Genomic DNA, 13947 nt, shown 5'->3' on the forward strand with positions numbered 1-13947 from the left:
ATGTGTCCTGTAAGAGAGACGGCGCCTAAACTGAAATGGCTTGGTATTCCAGATTTCCGAGATGTTTCACTTGTCGCTCCGCGGATCCTGCTCGATAATTTCCTACCGCTTTGTACGAATCTTCAAACTCTCTCTATCCGCGGGAAATATAGGGAAGAAATCCCACCACCGAGCCTTAGTGGACACGAATACGTTTGTGATTTCATCAGGGGCATCAAGACACGTACCCCGTCCAGCGTCACGGCTCTTGAACTCCGGCTTTCGATTCCTTTCTTACATCAGCTACTAGTCGCTCTACATGCCGAGGACAGGCTGAACATAGATCAGATAGGTCTTGATCTTGGAGCCTGGACTCAGATATACCCTCTCAGGAATACTTCTACGGAAATATCAGACAGTGATGTCATATCAGCAGCTTCGAAGGCAGCTTCGAAGGCCCGTTTTGATATCTACGAACAACAACACAACAAGCTCCTATCTGCATCATCGAGATGGCTTTTGCCAGCGCCAGAAGACACTCCCAACATGTCAGATGTTTCGAGTTCTTCTGGAAGTCCCGCATTCGAGAGGCTCGACGCAAGGCCTACATTCCAGAACGAGCCATATAAAGCGAAGGGAGGGTCAGATATTCGCAATTACACGTGTGATCGGAGCAAGCTCGAAAGCCGGAAGAAATGTGGAAACAAAGACGAGAACCACCACAAAGAACTACTCGGTAGCCTTGAAAGGACACATGTAAATTCTTTGCCATCCATGTTGGTGAAGCTGCATGACGCGGGTCGAATTGCTGCATCTCAGGACTACAGTCTATATTCACTGAATCCTGAATGGCAGGTCAATAGCACGATTCCCCTACATCCCTTCACCATGATCCAGAAGTACCAACCTGTTCCTACACTATCTATGGACCAGGGTCGGGACTACAAACAGCTGACAGCAGATCGACTCAAAGAGGCATACACTTGGTTGAAAGCGACTTTTGCATGGCGGCCAATCTTCGACTGGGACTACTTTGTAAGTTGCGGTATGGAAAGTCCGAAGGAAAACCTGGACGTTGCATTCTCCAGCTTGGAACAACAATACAAACTTGGCAACACAACTAGGAGTACGAATGAGGTACTCTTAGGTGAAGTTTCTAGGCAATTTCAGATCATGCGAGACGCCGGCATACCAATCCATCTTCTCATGGGCCGTCGCAACCCTGATGGGTCCAGCCTGTACTGGGGCTGGCCTTACAACTCAGACGCGTGGGAGAAATCGCTTAAAGCGCCGCTTGATGCTGGTTTGGGAACAATAGCAGCTCAAATCGATACCTTGAGTATTTTCTACGACCTACGCAATCCTCTGGACGAGCAGCGTTTGGAAGAGATTGATAAAAGGCAACCGTATCGACGACCCGAAGCATATTGTCCTCGCCCAAACGGCCCTTGGCACCTTGCTAAGAATAGCCCATTCAAGAAGCAATGGCAGGATCGACCATCACGAATATCGAAGCGCAATACCCAGAAGACGGCGAACAAGAAGATTATCGGAAAGAAAACTCGCATCCCACTGGCCAACAACCTCGACTCATGTCCTCCGGCCGGGGAGTACGCCGATGAACACTTATACGATGATCCCGAGACGGACAGATCCATACCAGAGACCTTGCACCAGGTCGCCCGTCGTGCTGCATTTGAGCGAGAAGCCGTTGGTTGGCACCGATTCTGGACCGAATATGCACCTCAAATGACGAACTTGAAGGAACTACGGTTGCGAATGTCTCAGAACTTCGATAGTGTGGGTAGTTGGAGTCTCCGCCAACTTCTGAACCCAAAAGAGACCTGGGTAATGTTTGGTTATGCGGACGAGCGTGGCCATATGCAGACCCAAGAAGATCTCCTGCATCACGTCGCGAACGACTTCAGGCTGCATATGCATGCAGCACAAGAAAAGATATGGCCTGGTGGCCGTTTTGTACGACGCAGTTGGATCCTGTGGACCCCTGAGCCTACAGGCACTGCTGAACTTGCTTTGCATAGAGGTACAAATGAGGCGAGATGCCCAACATCGCATCCATCTTCGAGCAACAAAACTACTGACCTATACAAAACACACAAGCTGGCAGGAGATAGGCGCGAAAAAGAACAGCTTCAAAAGGCCATCAAGCAAGCACGAGAGACAGCACGAAAAGAAGAAGAACTTGAGGCTTCACTTCTACTCTCCTCATCAGAAGATCTTGTAAGAGATCCTCCAGCAGTGATACCAAGGTCAGAAGACATTGAAAGAAGGCTGACAGGAATCTACGGTCGCCACGTTCGTGGTATTGCCCAGAGAACCTGGCGCGCTGAAATGCGAGGTCACATCGAACAGCTGAATGAGGATGTGCACGGAAGAGACGAAACTGTTCATAGTCTTCGTCGAGTGGGCGCCGTATCACAAGTCGAAGACGCTACGATTGCACGAAACATACTGCGGGATACTCGAGAACTTCTGCTAAAACGCATGCATGACTTCCGTCCAGAAGACATCTTTGTGCCATGTGATTGCACAGAACATACGAACGGCTTGGAGCTTGTGAATCACATGACTGACTATGCTGCCGAAGAGCGTAAACGGCGAGGAGAGCCAGTGCAAGAGGACGCACATCGAACAGAGAAGCCGACTTCGAGATTTCCGTCTACAAACACGAGACCTGGTGCCCTTCCACGCGGTCCACAGCATTCGCGGACAAGTCCTATTGAGAACAGCTCAGGAAAATCTAGTTCGGAATCCACAAGCTCAGATGAGGACGATCCTTGGCTGACGAGATTCACTCCTGCAATGCAAATCAAACGGATCACAGCAACTCAGACTACCACAGCTCAGCAGGGCTCCGAAGCTATCTATACAACGCGAAAGCTTGAGCTAGCTCAGCAGTCAGCCAGTGATATTGCTACTGGACAAAATGAAAGAATTCCTAAGTTTGAAAGGAAACCCAACAAGGAATCGAATGAGAGCGATCGAGCCGCACACCAGACATCTGAAGACGTTGGATTCACACAGAGCACAGTAAAAGGAAGGGGTACAGAAGAAAAAGGAAGGTTCGAAGAGCAAGCTGTTGAAAAGAAGAGGCTCATTGAAGAGAAGAAAGCTGCCATCGCAACAGCAGAGGCGGAGAAGGAGGCCAGGATTGCTGCTGAGAACAAGGTTGTCCAAGAAAAGAAGAAGAGAGATGACGCAAAGAGTCAGAATGCTGAGATCAGGAGGCAGGTAGAAGAGGTTGGAGCGGCTGCTAAGAAATTAGCCGCTGACAAGAAGGCCGCGAAAGAAGAAGCTAAACAGAAGACAGAACATGTGAAGAAAAAGGCTGCCGCGGAAAAGAAAGAACTAATGAAGCAGGCGGACGCAGAGAGGAAGAAGGTAAAAGATGCCATAGCTGCCGAGAAGAAGAGAACCGCTGACAATGAGGCCGCGAGAAAGGAAGCTGAACAAAAAGCTGCCGATGAAACCGCAGAAGCTACCGAGATAGCAGCTGTCAAAGCAAAAGAAGCTGCAGCAACTATCAAGGCCGTCAACAACGAAGGAACTCTTGATATCGTTCCAACGATCGAAGGAATTCTTCCAGGCAAGCCGACTGAGAAACCGACCAAGTCGCCTAAGACTTCCAAGGAAAAATCATCAAAGATCCTGAAAGGCACAAAACGTAAACAGCCTTCTCCTGATCCATTTGAAGATGACGCTGTCGATGAAAGAGAACCTGTTAAGAAACCTCGTCCTAACAAAGGAGCATCAACGACGTCCACACCTGTTAGACGTAGCGCGCGTCTTCGCACACAGACACCAACGAAAACACCTACACCGCAACTTGAGTTCCCATCAGATGTTAGTGTCACTGAGAACAGTGAACATGATATTGAGGACGATGGTAAGAGAAAGAAAAGCAAGAAGGGGAAGAAGGATGTAGATGACTATAAGCCACCTAGTAGTACGAAGAAGAGGACTCCGACGAAGGTTGCAAAGGCAGCACGGGAGAGAGCGATGGGTAGCAAGGCAGTAACGCTGGCTAAGGGGAGAAAGAGAGCTGCTGATGAGGAAGAGGAAGAAATAGAGGAGATTACGAAAAAGAAGCCGACCCAGAAGTCGGTCAAGACGCCACCCAAAAAGAAGGTGAAGAAGGCCGATGGAGATGATAACGAGTTATAGGGATGAATCTTTCATCAACGTTTCCTCTTTGACGTTCTCGTAGCTTCAGCCGCTACAAGCTTTTTTGTTCTTGGAAAATCTATCAAACACTATCTGTGCCGTGACTTTCATTCAGCTCTCAAATACGGTGAGTACGCATGAGGATGCAGAGATAATAAAAAAAAAAGTGATTGAATCGTCCTTCTGAATCCTTGAAGCAACCAAGGCCAGAGAGAATTTTAGGGGAGATTTCGTTGACCTGGAGGAGGCCGGGGCGAAGACATAAATGATAAGCGTGAACATGCGGTCATGAATTTAAGTCTCGCGGTACAGAATAGAACAGATTAGCGACGAGTGTGACCGATTCGTAAATTTTTGCGATGATCGGTTTGGTCACACAGCTGTAATATGTTCAAATCTACAAATGACAGTCAAAGCTTCTTGTACAAGAATGAGGTCTTTGTATATAACGTTCCCAGCCAACCAGAAGCAGCAGCTCCGCCAGCTCAGCCGCATGATCCCCTCACCACTCACCAGGCTGAAATCTTCTCTAGTCAGCCTTGAATATCTCTCATTATCTCGCAACTAGTCGGACAGCGTTGCAATCATTAGTGAAGGCTCACGCACACACACATCATTTGATCCCAGCCACTTGCGACTACTAGTATCAAACATGAACGCAACGATGGCAGCTACACAACCGCTTCTCGATTGGATCGCAGCACATCCCTATCAAACAATGTTCCACGTCGTCAACGGCGTCGTACTTCTCACGCCTGCAGCCGCTACTGTACCTTTCTTCAACGCACTTGGATTAAGTGCGGGAGGGCCCGTCGCGGGTAAGTCGCTGCCTACTAGGTACCCAGAGGCTCACACTGTATTCGATACTGATGATATCGCAGGCTCAGCAGCAACTTCCATCATGAGCTTCTTCGGCTATGTACCCGCAGGTGGCATCTACGCGACAGCTCAAAGTGCAGCGATGGGCGGATATGGCGCGAGTATTGCCGCCGGAGCAGCACAGGCAGGTGCGATGATGAGCTCTGGAGCTGCATGGCTGTTCGGACGCAACGGCACTGGGGTCTAGGCATCCATATATCAGAATGGACGATCCAGCGTTAGGGTAGCACGACGTGGAGCGGATATGGTATGCGTTGCGAGAAGAGGAAGTAGATGGCCAATGACGTGTTACCTCGGCTCGGTTGCTCCTTCACGCCAAGGTCGTAGACTCGACTTGTATGATCAAACATGCCTATCATATAGAACGCCTTACACCGTCCTTTGCCTTGCCTGTACTATATGAACTCTGATGCGGAAGAGGTGTTGGCCTGCTGATCTCACTACCGCATCGTTGACAGCAAGCTGTACTTAAAGTCAACATACAGAAATGCAGCCAGCAACCTCCCCACCAGCAGCAGATATCGCAAAACCACTATCCGATTTCCAAAAGATAGGCCACAACACATACCTCTGGACCTCGCCGCCATACTTGTCTCAGCCCGGAGATCAAACACCACTCATCCTCCTCTTCGCCTGGAACGCCGCGGCTGCAAAGCACATTGCCAAATATACACTCACCTACAAAGAGTTTTTCCCCACATCCCGCATCTTACTAGTACGATGCTTCACTCAAGACATGTTCCGCAGCGCCTCTTCCTATAGCTCTTTACTCCAGCCAGCAATAGAGCTTGTAGCCGAACACACCACTGCAGGAGGCGAAGTCCTCGTCCACAGCTTTTCAAACGGCGGCGGAAATCAAGTCAATGAGTTTGCGAAGGCTTGGAAGAAGAAGTATGGCACAGTACTGCCGATGCGAGCACAGATTCTCGATTCTAGTCCGACAAAAGGTCCATGGATGAAGAGCCACGCAGCGATATCTGCGTCTCTTCCCAAAAGTATGTTTTGGGTTTGGTTTGGTGGGGCACTGGTACATCTCTTGCTTGTTTGTACATTCATTGCCGATAAGTTGATGGGAAGGGAGCATATGATGGTGGTTTTATGTCGGCAGCTGAATGACGAGTCGGTATTTGATACGAAAGTGCCACGTGTGTATCTATATAGCAAGGCGGATCAGATGGTGGGTTTCGAGGAGGCAGATGAACATGCTGATATCGCCAAGGCAAAGGGGTGGGATGTGACCAAGGTTCAGTTTGAGAAGAGTCCGCATTGTGGGCACATAAGAGAGGACCAAAGAAAATATTGGACGGCGGTTGTTGTAGCTTGGACGAAGGGGCCAAGGGACAAGTAGAGCCACTGGCTAGTAGGGATGCCAGTGTAATGTAATGTTCATGCTGAGATGGCAGTATCTCGAGCGTGAACAAATGCATTGCATGTCCGTATATCTATAATCTAGCTGCCACCAGCGAGAGGTAAATGTTCCATAACAGACCACAGAAACTGAGGAAGACAATGCGGCGCTCGACGGGGACAAAGGTCGTGCTGAAGAAGTTGGCAATCGGCCAGACTTTGTATGAATCGAAGATGAGACCAAAAAGCTCCTATCTCATGTATTAGCCATGTACATGGAGACGCTTCATTGGAGGGGCGTACTTACGTTTCTGAAGTCTTGTACAATCAATGCCACAGTCTTGCCCTTCATGAGACCGATCAAGATCAAGAACATGGACTGATTCAGCAGGGCGCCCATGGTAATACACTGCTTATTGTCAGCCCTTGCCCACGACGGAAAGTGAAGAGTGAGCCACGCACGTCTGTGAACCATTTCCTAAAGATATTCCACCAATTCCTTACTCTGACCTCTTCTTCCACTATGCTTTTTCCATCCCCATCCTCTCTCAGCATTATGCCCTTCTCCTCTTCACCTTCCCCTACAGCCCTCGTCTGCCTAACCGTCTTCCAGCCCGGAAATGCGCGCTCGAGCCAATTCTGCCAATGGTAGTTGATGGGTGCGGTGAGTACAACCATGATGGCGAACTGGGTGAAGAGAACACGGTCGAAGACGAAGGGCTTTGATTCGTTCCATGCTTTTAGGCGTTGCGCAATAATGTTGCTGCACGAGTCTATGGCGAGGGCGGAGAGACAAGCTACAGCGATCGGGGGTAGCTTCATGATTGCGAGGAAGGTGGGAGAGAATCGGCGGGATGGTGAGAACGTTGAGGATTGGTTGCAGGACCGATTGTGAGATGCGGATCAGCGAGGCCAAGTAAGCATCGGATTACGCGCGTGTTTCGACGAGGAGCGGCGCTCAGGCAGGTCGGCGTAGAGCGATGGTCGTTGAGGTGGAAGAGGAGAAAAGCAAATCAGGACGCGGCATTGCAATCTGCTATCGCTGCGCCGTTGAAATGCGACTCCACATTTGTTGGTGTTGCTATTGCGCGTCCGTTCGGTGCATCTGAGCCCGAATCAGATGGTGGCTTGAGGGGTGGCGCAACTGACTCGGCAGTTTTCCGTTCTCCCATAGGTACCAAAACTCACTCTTGACCTTCCACTACTCACCAGGCTCTTCACTATCCTGCTAGGCAGGTACCGGGATGCAGTTCCATTGGTATGAGACTGTGCGTGTGCTGCGGAGCTGTTGTAGCTGTTCGTCGAGCCCGCGGCGGACCGCAATCTAAACAACCTCGGAAACAAAGAAACCATGAACGTCCAATACTCATACTGACGTTTAACCTATCGGAAGAGCAAGGAGTTCGCAGTCATCCTCGAACAAAACAGAACAAGATACATACAAGTCGTAGGCCTCTTTCTAAGCAGGAAGGCGCATATCGTAATGTTAGTCCAAATTCCCAATAGACAGACGTTGGCTCGTGGTAATCCCAGATCCAGGGTTAGCGTCCTGCTCAACTTCATTCTGACGTTTTGGAAAATCGATCCGATTGCAATCGAGTTGCAGCCTCCATCATGTTTAACGCAAGACAAAGGCCCTAAAACAACGTGTGGATAAAAACAGACACGTGGGATCTTGTCCATCAAACTGTTCTTTTGGATATCTTCATCGCCCAAACCTCTGGGCGCTGTCTGTTTCCTTGGCAACTACAGTCCTTCAGAATTGTCTATTGAGTATTCATTTCAATATCTTCTCTCTCTCTCTCATTCTGGTCTCTATTAGTTGTTGACCGGCCCGAACCATACATGCAAGCCAGCCAAATTCCGCTTAACTCCATTGACGATGACATAGCATGCGCTAGACATCATCATTGCTCAGATAACGTCACCGTACAACCAGTTCCCCATAAACACACCAAACAGATTCTGTAGCTGCCATCGAAAAAGCATAATGTGGGGGCCGATCTCTGTACGTTGGCTGGAGATCTACCGAGGCTCAGTAATCGACTGTGGGTGGGCAGTATCGGCGAACATGTTGCGCCGGCGGACAACTATATTGTAAACTCTCTTCTCGTCAATTGGGCTACAAGACGCCAATTATAACTCATCTTGTTTGTACATTACACACCAAAAGAAACCACATCAATAATCACCATCATCATGTCAAATCAAGCAGCGTGGATCCCAGAAGCGAAGGGCCAGCTTCAGGTCAAGGAAGCTCCCATGCCAAAGGCGGGCAAGGGCGAGGTTGTGATCAAGAACCACGCAGTTGCTGTCAACCCCGTGGATTGTGAGTATCTGCACATGTGCGGTTCATTCAATTGTGCTGATTTGAGCAGGGAAAATCCAGGACTATGGAATCTTCCTGCAAAAGTACCCCAACATCTGTGGTACTGACGTCGCTGGCGAGGTTCACGAAGTCGGTGAGGGTGTTACACATGTCAAGAAAGGCGACCGCGTACTAGGGTTTGTCTTCAGTTTCATGAGCTCCAGCGAGAGAGTATACTGACAGCATGGTGCAGACATGCATTTTCCCTCGTTACCAACGACCCTGCGCACGGCGGATTCCAGCTCTACACCGCCTGCAACGCACTCGTCGTATCCAAGATTCCATCCGACATGAGCTTCGCGTCAGGCTCAGTCCTGCCTCTTGCCATTTCAACTGCAGCCGCCTGTCTCTATAAGAAGGAGACGCTCGGGCTACCGCTGCCATCCTCCAATCCCTCGTCTACAGGCAAATCAGTATTGGTATGGGGCGGCTCGAGCAGCGTGGGTGCGACGGCGATTCAGTTGGCGGCTGCATCTGGCGTGAAGGTTGTCAGTGTGGCAAGCAAGCACAACCTGGAGAAACTCAAGGGCCTTGGCGCAACAGCGGCCTTTGACTACAAGGACCCCAAGGTTGCCCACGACATCATGGTCGCTCTCGAAGGCACAGAATTCGCGGGTATTTGCGACGCCATCGGTACGCCAGATGCCGCGGCTGCCTGGACACCAGTGTACGAGAAGCTCGGTGGACGCTACGGCTCCGTCTTGCCCGCTGCGGAGGGTCTCCCCAAGGGCATCGAGGGCGCCAGTGTCTTCGCTCCAACTGTAGCGCTAGCTGACAAGTACATTGGCGATGTTGTCTGGGCGCAGTGGGTACCAGAAGCGCTAGAGAAGGGCACGCTGAAGGCTGTTCCAGAACCACTGGTGGTTGGAAAGGGACTGGATGCGGTAGCGGAGGGCTACAAGAAGCAGAAGGAGGGTGTCAGCTTCCGCAAAGTCGTCATCGAATTGTAAGCCTCGCGGACAGGACAACCCGCTAGCCTAAAGAACGAACATGGTATGAACTCAGGTCGAACATGATCATAAGCGCAGTCCCATGTGATATCACTCGAATGAATCTTCTGGAAACTTCGCCAATTATTACGAGCACATACCTTGGTACTTGACCATCAGGGGAGCTGTTCGCAGTCTCGGCGAAAGGTACTGCCGAACGGGCCCACTTTAAAGTTTTTAGCTTCCTGCACCTCTTCTCCAGTTCGCATTCTTCCTCTTCTCCAGTTGCCAGCATATAAAGTGCTGGCCGATCCGTCGCCTCTTTACTGACTACAGTATCCTCGTGTTACCCACTCGTTCCTGTAAGTACTACCACACATCTTCACACCCTTACCCTCCCCCGCACTATGATGAAAAACGTTCCACATTCGCAGTTTCCACGCTAGCCATCAATCGAACCTACTTTAGATGGTCAATGAGCGCGAATACCTTCCTTGGATGTCTGATTTGCTTTCCATCTCTACATTACAGTTACGATGCCTTTTCACGAGCTTTCGCTGACTTCCAAAAGATATTTTAGTTCCTGAACATAGCCCACTTGTATGCTGCTACGGACAAGGACCTAGGCAACTCAGTATGTTGGCCACCAGGTTCCGGTCACTAGACATTGGCAAAGACGTAGTTGAAGTCGGAGTTTTGACTAGTTCATTCAATACTCATATACAATTAACACCAAGAATACCTCTGCTCTGCCTTTCCAATTCAACATTGTCCATCATGCTACTGCGCCTCGTTTTTCTTGTCATCTCTGGTTCTATCTTTGCACGGGTATAACATCTGCTTCGCACTCCAGTGTCGATCGTTTAAAGCATAAAGAAGGTGAAGAGACCGGTCATACCAGCGAACATGGCGCTGCCGGCGAGATGAGATGCAGCGCCTGTCGCTGCTGGAGAAGAAGATGATGATGACCCAGATGTGGAGGTGCCGTTCTCGGACAGGTTGCCGCCAGAGCCGGCGGTCGATGTAGGAGACACATTCTCGGTGGCCTTCTCAGAGGCGTTCTTGAAAGCCTCGATAGTGTTGGGACCGGAAGCCCTAAACAATGTCAGTCAAAGCAGGCGTTCTTAGAACTCGTGAGGACTTACGGTGGGTTGATAACACCGACCATGCCATTTTGGCAGTGCTTGCCCTGTGTGCAGTAGAACCAGATAGGTGCCGAGGCGTTCTTGACCTCGTATGTAAAGGTTGTAGGCGCAACAGCCTCCATGTCGGTCGTTGGGACGAAGCCACTCCAGAAGCCATTCTGCATGGGCTGGCAAGGGTTGGCAAAGGTAGCTTGGGCGACGGAGTGGTTCTTGGGCCAGAACGAGAAGGTGACAGTGTCGCCCTCAGCGGCCTTGAGGCTGTCTGGCTTAAAGACAAGATCACCGGCCTTGGTACCGACAAGGACCTTGTGGTCCGCTGCAAAGGCAGCGCTGGCCATGGCCGAAGCAGCGAAGATGGTGGAGAAATGCATTATGATCGGTTTGTTCGGAAAAGAGACTAGCTCGTTTTGGTAATTAAGATAATGCGGGAAGAAACAAAGGGATGTCTTGGTGTGTAATTGGTAGTGAGAAGTGAAGAACGTGGACCTGCCTGCCGAACAAAGGTGAGCACATTTGCGAGCATTTTATAGTACAAAGAGAGAAACAGTTGCCGCCCGTCGAGCGGATGAGTCGGTATACCCATCCCATGGCATAACAGCTTCGAGACTTCAGGCGTCGCGAAGGCATGCTTTCTTGACGCCTGAACTTTCCAAGCGAGATCTGGGGAAACAGGGCGGTCAATGCAGTGCGTTGTTACTGGCCATGTTTGCCGTGGGCGCCTCTATTCAGCCACTTGCCGCTCGCGTACGACCGTTTCTTGCCTTAGGCCGTTGCTGTGGCTGTATGAGAGCCAAGACTAGACCCTGATTTCTACGGCAAACGTGTTTCTGGCGAAGGGATGAAACTCCGTGTTGAGCGTTGATGGAACACGGCGTGTTTTAAAGAGCGTGCACGGAACCCGAACACTATTCTAGCCTCGCTCCCTCACCCGTTGCCTCCATATCGACTGCCGTGACAGCGGACGCGTATCGTCGCGACGTCTGGGGCGCAGACAGTTGACAGGCCGTTGTATCCGCTGAGAGGAGGACCTCCGTGCGAACTCATACGCTTCGCGAAACGTGCGACAGCGCCTACAGCTTCCGGTGCTGACCTCGGGGCCTCGGAATGGTGCTACTCCACGTCTTCCGGTCGAATAGATCTCATGATATTGCATCAGCTCACCATCCGGCATCTTCCCGCTTGCGCAAAGCGTGGCGACAACTTTACTTGGGTCTAATTACTTCATGCCTTCGGAAGACGTCAAAGCGCTGGCGGAGACGGTGTCCCAGCACTCCGACGCTTTACCCAGTGGCTATGTTGAATCTCCACTCTTACGAGGTCGCGGTCCATGGACAGAACCTACATTATAATCGGGCTGTGCGAAGGAAAAGCTACAATTAGATGTCACGTGGTGACATTCGAGTGTTGCTTCAATGGTGAGCAGGCAGCCCATGTGCTGACCGAGGTTATCGTTGCTGGTGTGAGCGCTACCACAACGGCCAGCTAATTCGACTGCGCACTTCCCTGGGCAACAGCTATAGCTCCATCGTACAGCGCTGTAGCGGGTTATAGTCAGATCTCGTGTTCGTCGACGTGGCGTTGTTACCGCCCCTTCCGAGGCCATACCCAGTGCTCCCTCTTCTTTTGGTTACAACACCAGGCCTAACTCTCGTGAGATGTCTTTATCGTGCGCAAGTTCCGGCGGGGTGCAGTATTGTTTTATTGATCGCTGCCCATGGCTACCTGTTATGGCACATCGAATGTAACCATCCGTCAATGCCCGGACCTTTTTCCTCGCCTGCTGGACCCTTTACAGCTAGTGCAAGCCTCTCCCGCTGCTAGTCTTCCAAAAATATCGCAACTCTCCGCATCGACTCTCGTGTCTTTTGACGCTATGAGCTCATCTGTGCTAATCTACTGTGAAAACCGCTATTTCATGGTCATCTGCTTTGACCGTTGAAGCTAGTGTTGTGGAAATGGTAAGTGATTCCGGGATGTTGCTCGCACTCGCACTTCGTTACCCTGTCCAACTGCCATTGTGACGAAAGACGAGGTGGTAGCCTCGGATTGTAGAGTGGAGGCTTCGTGATGGTGAGCGGTATAAAGGATGATACGCTCGCAGCTGTAATAGGGCATCATCAGCTACCAACTTTCCAGCTTCTACTCTCCAATCTCCTACAGCAACCACCGTTTCGCCACACATCTCCATTCTCCAAGCCTCTACCCGTCTACCATCAACATTATGCAGTTCTCCAGCGCCATCTCAGCTGCCATCCTTGGCTTCGCCAGCCTTGCTTCAGCCATCACTGTCAGCTACGACACCGGCTACGATGATGGCAGCCGCTCCTTGACCGCGCTCGCCTGCTCAGATGGTGCCAACGGTCTCATTACCAAGTACAACTGGCAAACTCAAGCCAACGTTGCTGGTTTCCCTCGCATCGGTGGATACATGGGTGTTGCTGGATGGAACAGCCCTCAGGTATGTGCAGTATCTACTCCACTTTATCTTCACCGTCTAACAATCTATACCAGTGCGGAACATGCTACGGCGTCACCTACAACGGAAAGACCGTCTACGTTCTCGCTGTCGACCATGCTGCCCAAGGTTTCAACCTTGCTAAGGCAGCCATGGATGAGCTTACCAACGGCCAAGCTGCGGCTCTTGGACGTATTGATGCGCAATACGCCCAGGTTGCTACCAGCAACTGCGGATTGTAAGCACTGAGCTTCCATCAAAAGGACGATGACAAGCATCGAATAATGTTTATTTATGGGTTTCATGATGGGTATTGCATAGCATAGCGTTCCTTATTTGCATGCGGCGGCGTTTATATACACTCCTTAATCAAGTAATGGTCGATGTCCAAGGCAGACCTGCCTACTATCATGAGAATTCCTACCTATGTGATGCTATATCTGTGTGGTTCCCGATCTTGTGAGATCCACGGAGGCCATAAACAGCGACCCACAACCTTCATAGCTTTCTTTTCCTCTTCTATCGTAAATGTCGTAGTGGTGCTGTGGCAGGGCAGGATGAGCATCAGCTCAATTGTGTTAGCATTGTGGTCCATACCGAGAAGTATAGTTAATGTCTCAAATTTCTCATCACTAGAGCTATTTCTTGATTTTTCCAGAT

At 50.4% G+C, this 13947-nt stretch overlaps 6 protein-coding genes across 6 annotated transcripts; 4 read left to right on the top strand and 2 right to left on the bottom strand.

The window, feature by feature from the left end:
* Window positions 1-867: 867 nt before the first annotated feature.
* On the top strand, window positions 868-4164 carry J4E82_005777 (uncharacterized protein; the record flags this gene model as incomplete). Its single annotated transcript, XM_051732038.1, has 1 exon — window positions 868-4164. One exon carries the CDS (start codon window positions 868-870, stop codon window positions 4162-4164), a length of 3297 nt encoding a protein of 1098 aa, XP_051588287.1.
* A 652-nt stretch (window positions 4165-4816) lies between these two features.
* On the top strand, window positions 4817-5230 carry J4E82_005778 (uncharacterized protein; the record flags this gene model as incomplete). Its single annotated transcript, XM_051732039.1, has 2 exons — window positions 4817-4982; window positions 5046-5230. The coding sequence occupies 2 exons, from the start codon at window positions 4817-4819 to the stop codon at window positions 5228-5230; spliced, it is 351 nt and encodes a 116-aa protein (XP_051588288.1).
* A 1255-nt stretch (window positions 5231-6485) lies between these two features.
* On the bottom strand, window positions 6486-7212 carry J4E82_005779 (uncharacterized protein; the record flags this gene model as incomplete). Its single annotated transcript, XM_051732040.1, has 3 exons — window positions 6486-6641; window positions 6698-6799; window positions 6853-7212. 3 exons carry the CDS (start codon window positions 7210-7212, stop codon window positions 6486-6488), a joined length of 618 nt encoding a protein of 205 aa, XP_051588289.1.
* A 1377-nt stretch (window positions 7213-8589) lies between these two features.
* Window positions 8590-9708, top strand: J4E82_005780 (uncharacterized protein; the record flags this gene model as incomplete). Its single annotated transcript, XM_051732041.1, has 3 exons — window positions 8590-8719; window positions 8769-8895; window positions 8952-9708. The coding sequence occupies 3 exons, from the start codon at window positions 8590-8592 to the stop codon at window positions 9706-9708; spliced, it is 1014 nt and encodes a 337-aa protein (XP_051588290.1).
* An 842-nt stretch (window positions 9709-10550) lies between these two features.
* On the bottom strand, window positions 10551-11203 carry J4E82_005781 (uncharacterized protein; the record flags this gene model as incomplete). The annotated part of the gene is made up of 2 exons (XM_051732042.1): window positions 10551-10782; window positions 10833-11203. The coding sequence occupies 2 exons, from the start codon at window positions 11201-11203 to the stop codon at window positions 10551-10553; spliced, it is 603 nt and encodes a 200-aa protein (XP_051588291.1).
* Window positions 11204-13053: 1850 nt separating this feature from the next.
* Window positions 13054-13529, top strand: J4E82_005782 (uncharacterized protein; the record flags this gene model as incomplete). The annotated part of the gene is made up of 2 exons (XM_051732043.1): window positions 13054-13290; window positions 13344-13529. The coding sequence occupies 2 exons, from the start codon at window positions 13054-13056 to the stop codon at window positions 13527-13529; spliced, it is 423 nt and encodes a 140-aa protein (XP_051588292.1).
* Window positions 13530-13947: the final 418 nt, after the last annotated feature.

Source organism: Alternaria postmessia, assembly GCF_024291825.1.
Source record: "Alternaria postmessia strain BMP 2775 chromosome Unknown scaffold_31, whole genome shotgun sequence".
NCBI classification, from domain to species: Eukaryota; Fungi; Ascomycota; class Dothideomycetes; order Pleosporales; family Pleosporaceae; genus Alternaria; species Alternaria postmessia.